A 6,119-nucleotide genomic window follows, 5' to 3' on the forward strand; every position below is an offset into this window, starting at 1 on the left:
TTTTTTTATGTCTGTGTCATATTAGGAACATTGTCCTTCACTTTCTTTTCTATAGACAGATAGAAAGTGAGGAGATGTGTCTCCAAAGTAAGGAGAATAGCTTGCTGTTGTCAGTGGTCAGGTTTCCCCATTGGAAGATTTCCCCCTCACTAGTGTTGGGTGAACATTTTGAGCCAAGCAAAAGTTTGGCCCGAACATTGACTGTTTGCCCGTTCGGCAAACACCCAAATTGTCAGGGTGTTCAACTGTTTGTTTTATTTCTTTTTGTAGCTTTGACATTTCTGTCAGCGCCAGTCCTCAAGTTATAAGTGCACCAAACACCACTTTCCATTGAATAAAGTGCATCCAATTACACATTTCCCCGTCTCTATTACATTTCGGTAATAATTCTCCCCCCCCCCCCCCCCCGAGTGCATTGAATTGTGTCCGCATCATACAGACTGGCTCCCCAAGCCGTTGTTTATAGAATAAAGAAAGCTTGCAGGGAAAATGTCTCTTTTTTTCTTTAAAAAAGTCATTATTGCTGCAGCAGGTTCTATACATGGTACATGAATTTTTCATTTTTATTGTTTCACTTTAAGCATCATTATATCACTGCTCATTTAAAAATTATCTTTTTTTAAAACTTTTTTTGCATTGATACATGTCCCCCAGGGCAGTACCTGGACCCCCATACCCTTTGTATGACCAATAACTTGCATATAAGCATTCAAAATGGGCACTTTTGAGTTTTCAAGTTCAGGTCTAATTGGCTTTAATGGGGTTTGTTGTTCAGCTCTGACCTTTTGCGATGTTCGAAAGTTCTGGCAAGAACCGAACCAGGGGGTGTTCAGCCCATCTCTACCCCTCATCTCCCATTTTGGTGATTGGGATTTCCCACCATTTTCTGCGTAGGTGACAATGATTCTCCCATTGGATATGCATACACCAATAAAAACCTAAAATGTAGTACCCCTTGTATCCCAGCAGGGCTTTATCAGAACTGGGCCTTGTTTCCTGAAGTTCACAGAAAAGATTTCTGTACGACCTCATGTTCAAAAACAAAAAAAGTGGGCTTGGGATAAGAGCTACAGTATTTATTAAATTTGCAGATGTATTCATTTTTAGCTTGGAATTATCTACCAAACATGCATTTTGCTAGTTAATGTAACAATGTTTGACCTTATTTTTTCTGGTCTGTTGCTTTCAGTCTCATTACTTTACTCTCTTCCAGGAAGTAATGTTTGAAGTCTACAATGGTGGCAGGCAATGAAAGCTGCTTCTACCCAGCTTCCTTCATCCTGTTGGGTATGCCCGGTCTGGAATACCTCCATGTCTGGATCTCTATTCCTTTCTTCTCAATGTTCCTCTTTGCCTTTATAGGGAACTATACCGTCCTGCTCATCATCTTCAGGGATGTCAGTCTCCACCAGCCCATGTACATTTATTTCACAATTCTTGCTTTCATTGACATAATATTGGCCAATTCTGCAGTTCCCAAGCTTCTCAGCATCTTCTGGTTCCACCAGAATGAGATTGACTTCCATATGTGTTTTCTTCAGATGTTCTTTGTGCATGCGTTCTCTACTTTCGAGTCAGGAATCTTTCTAGCCATGGCTTATGATCGATATGTAGCCATATGCAACCCTCTACGGTATTCTGTCACAGTGACCCCACGTTTTATTATTATAAGTGGAGTATTAGCAGTCCTGCGTGGGGTGGTCTACATCCTTCCAATGCCTTTTCTAGGTGAGAGATTCCACCAGTACAGCAGTAATGTTATTTTCCACTCATACTGTGAACACATGGCGGTGGTGAGGCTGGCTTGTGCTGACGTTTCTTTCGACGACCATCTTGGCATGGCCATTGGCTTCCTTGTCTTGATTATGGATTCAGTGTTCATTGCTTTCTCTTATGTGATGATCCTTCAAGCTCTTCTAAAGCTTAGTGTTAAGGCTCGTGTGAAATCCTTTGGAACATGCATCTCTCATGTCTGTGCTATCCTGTCATTTTATACTCCCATCCTTTGCTCATCCTTAGTGCACAGATTCGGGAAGAACGTCCCTCACCATACGCACATCCTGCTGGCCAACTCCTACCTTCTCATCCCCCCCATGCTGAACCCTTTGGTGTACGGTATAAGAACAAGGCAAATTCGACAGAGGGTGACACGATGTTTCATGAAACAGTCTCTCTCTTGAGAAGCCCATTTGTATTTTTTCTCCCACTACTCAAAACTGAAGAAAAAATTGTAAAATTGTATTGGTACTGAGAATATGCATTCTGTGTTATTGCTATTCCCGCACTGCTAAATGTGTTTCTGTTTTCCTAATTTAACCAATAAAATCATTTTATGATCTGTGCTATCTTTGAATTCTCCAAATTTTGTGGCGGTACATATTATAGATTGTGACCAAAGCACCAAAAAAGAGAAATTTCTTGGTGACAAAAGTGTTTACGACCTACATTATATGTACGAGGGCCATGAGTGGGTAAGTGCTCATCTGATCACTGAGGAGATGAAGAGAGAGGTCTATGAGTGGGTGAGTGCTCGTCTAATCACTTAGGAGATGGCGTAAGAGGTTCATGAGTGGGTCATTGCTTGTCTAATCACTGGAGAGATAAAGTGAGAAGTCTATGAGTGGGTCATTGTTTGGCTGGTCATTGCGGAGATGGAGTGAGAAGTCTATGAGTGGGTCATTGCTTGGCTGATCACTGGGGAGATGGAGTAGGGAGTCTATGAGTGGTTCATTGTTCAGCTGATCAATGGGAGATGGAGTGAGAAGTCTATGAGTGGGTCATTGCTTGGCTGATCATTGCAGAGAAGGAGTGAGAAATCTATGAGTGGGTCATTGTTCGGCTGATCATTGCGGAGATGGAATGAGAAATCTATGAGTGGGTCATTGTTGGGCTGATCACTGGGGAGATGGAGTAGGAAGTCTATGAGTGGTTCATTGTTCAGCTGATCAATGGGAGATGGAGTGAGAACTTAAGTTTATGAGTGGATCATGGATCATTGTTCAGCTGATTATTGGGGAGATGGAGTGAGAAGTCTATGAGTGGGTGAGTGCTCATCTGATCACTGGAAAGATGGAGTGAGAAGTCTATGAGCGGGTTAGTACTTGTCTGATCACTGGAGAGATAAAGTGTGGAAGTTTTAGTGTGGGTGGGTATTCATCTGATCACTGGGGAGATGGAGTGAGAAGTTTATGACTAGGGTAGTACTTGTCTGATCACTGGGGAGATGGAGTGATAAGTCCACGAGTGGGTTATTGTTCATCTGATCATTGGGGAGATGGAGTGGGAGCTCTATGAGTGGGTTATTGTTTGGCTGATCATTAGGGGGATGGAGTGAGAAGCCTATAAGTGGGTGAGTGCTAATCTGATCACTGGGGAAATGGAGTGAGAAGAAGAAAAAGAAAAAAGAAAAAAGAAAAAAAAACTGCGCTATGTGATATTAGGACAGAAAATTAATTAGTGAATACAGCAGCAATTCTAACAATGGGACACCAACTGTTAATATAGATTAGAAAGAAAAAATAATCACGCTAAATATGACATGAATTAAACAGTGACAAAAATTGGCAAAACACAAATAATGACAAAATAAATGTGAATGCAGTGGATATTTCGTGAAAACTACTTAAAGTCCAAAGAAATGTTTAAACTCCCATAAAAGAGGTGGCCCTACACCACCAATGTAAATAAAAGTCCAAGTGATTAACACATGTTCATCTGTGAAAAACGGAAAGGAATCCACCACCAAGAGCAGAAGGGGTCACTCCTTACCAAAAGGCCACGATCCCCCACTACAGAGGATCATACCTCACAGATACACATTAGCACTGGCAACGGGAACCCGCATCAGCGTCCACTAGAGGTCACCACACCATTCGGCAATGAACTCGTGGAGGGGGCGTACCATAAAACGAAACGGTCCGTTGGCCATGTGGACTCTGACAAACCCATCCTGCTGGAGCACAGATTGGAGGTGACATCAGCGTATCTCCTAGCTCCGCCCTATGCGTTTTGTGACATCATCACATCTTCTAGGGGCACATGGAGTGAGAAGTCTATGAGTGGGTCATTTTTCGATCATCATTGGGGAGATGAAGTGAGAAGTCTATGAGTGGGTCATTGTCCGGCTGATCATTGGGGAGATGGAGTGAGAAGTCTGTGAGTGGGTCATTGTTCGGTCATCATTGGGGAGATGGAGTGAGAAGTCTATGAGTGGGTCATTGTTCGGTTGATCATTGGGGAGATGGAGTGAGAAGTTTATAAGTGGGTGAGTGCTCGTCTGATCACTGGGGAAATGAAGTGAGAAGTCCATGAGTGGGTCATTGTTCAGTCATCATTGGGGAGATGGAGTGAGAAGTCTATGAATGAGGGAGTGCTCAATTGATTACTGAGGGGATGAATTGAGAGATGAGTAGGTCAATGCTCATCTTATCATTTGAGACATGGAATGAGAGGTCTGTGAGTGCTCATTTCATCACCTGGAAGATGAAGTCTTTGTGGTCTTCTGATCACACAGGTGATGGAACTTAAGGACTATCAAGGCGTTGATTGCTCATTTGCTCATTCAGTGGGTGAGTGCTCAGCTGATCATTCAGAAGATGGTGTAAGTAGCCATGAAGTGGGTGAATTCTTGTCTTATCACTCATGGGATGGAGTGAGAGATCTTTGAGTGGGTAAATATTCATCTGACCATTTGGGAGATGGAGGGAGAGGTCTCCGAGTTGGTAAATACTCATCTAAACACTAGGGTGATGAAATGAGAGGTGTGTGGGTAGGTAGGTTCTCTTATGATCACTTGGAGGATGGAGTAACAGGTCTATGAGTGCATGAGTGATCATATTATCAAATGGTCCCCATTTGAACGTCCCCTCCGCTCCTCCCAGGACCTCCTGCTCTCTAGCTCCCTTGTTACCTCCTCCCATGCTCGCCTTCAGGACATCTCCAGAGCCTCTCTCATCTTTATGGAACTCCCTGCCCCGGTATATCCGATCAGCCCCTAACCTGTCCACCTTCAGGACTTCTCCAGAGCCTCTCCCATCCTCTGCAACTTCAATATTTCCTCCTTCCCGGTCCCCCTCCCCATGACTTTACCATTAAGATCAACAACACAACCATTGGTCCCTCCACACATGCCAGGGTGCTGGGTATAATCCTTGACTCTGACCCCTCCTTCAGCCCCCCATATCCAATCACTGGCTAAATCTTTGCCGCCTTAACCTTTGCAACATCTCCAGAATTCGTCCCTTCCTGACTGACACCACAAAGCAACTTATTCACTCCTTGATTATTTCCCACCTTGACTACTGCTACTCTCTCCTTAATGGCCGACCCTTAAGCAGGCTATCCCCCCTTCAGTCTATTATGAATGCTGCTGCTAGACTAATACACCTCACTAATCGATCCGTGACTGCTGCTCCTCCCTGCCAATCCCTTCACTGGCTTCCCCTCCACAACATACAAGGTCATCCACAACATCGCCCCCACCTCTATCACCAACCTCATCTGCAGATATCGCCCAAATCGTCCCCTCCGCTCCTCCCAGGACCTCCTGCTCTCTAGCTCCCTTGTTACCTCCTCCCATGCTCGCCTTCAGGACATCTCCAGAGCCTCTCTCGTCTTCTGGAACTCCCTGCCCCGGTATATCCGATCAGCCCCTAACCTGTCCACCTTCAGGACTTCTGCAGAGCCTCTCCCATCCTCTGCAACTCCCTGCCCCGGTATATCCGATCAGCCCCCACCCTGTCCACCTTCAGGACTTCTCCAGAGCCTTTCCCATTAGGGTTGCCACATCACAGGGACAGATCCAGAGCCTAGTCTCGGGAGGGGCACTGCCAGAAAATATGTTTTTTTGGGGTAAATTTATCGGGGAAATGGCTGGTGTTAGCGCTTCAATCATCATGGCACCATGGTTTTTATGGTGTCAGGATGATTGAAGCGCATTATTACTATAATTACATTGTTATAAAAAATGAAATGGTTGAACTCACCATGATGCAGAATCAGTGGGAGCCCCGAGCGTGTCACTGGCCACTGTCACCTGCCACACGTTGCTGATTGTCACTTGCCACGTCCCTTGCCACATGTTGCAGATTGTCACTTGCCACGTCCCTTGCCACATGTTT

At 44.6% G+C, this 6,119-nt stretch overlaps 1 protein-coding gene across 1 annotated transcript; it reads left to right on the forward strand.

Annotated features, from left to right (window-relative positions):
* The first annotated feature begins 1,235 nt into the window (after nucleotides 1–1,235).
* Nucleotides 1,236–4,429, forward strand: LOC141121329 (olfactory receptor 52K2-like). Its single transcript, XM_073611098.1, has one exon. It carries the CDS (start codon nucleotides 1,236–1,238, stop codon nucleotides 2,178–2,180), a length of 945 nt encoding a protein of 314 aa, XP_073467199.1. The 3' UTR covers nucleotides 2,181–4,429.
* Nucleotides 4,430–6,119: the final 1,690 nt, after the last annotated feature.

The sequence above is a fragment of the Aquarana catesbeiana genome, unplaced genomic scaffold (genome assembly GCF_042186555.1).
Source record: "Aquarana catesbeiana isolate 2022-GZ unplaced genomic scaffold, ASM4218655v1 unanchor166, whole genome shotgun sequence".
In the NCBI taxonomy this organism is placed as follows: Eukaryota; Metazoa; Chordata; class Amphibia; order Anura; family Ranidae; genus Aquarana; species Aquarana catesbeiana.

What these genes read in the sequence shown, in the direction of transcription:
- LOC141121329 (XM_073611098.1), top strand. Translation starts at nt 1,236, where the DNA reads ATGGTGGCAGGCAATGAAAGCTGCTTCTACCCAGCTTCCTTCATCCTG.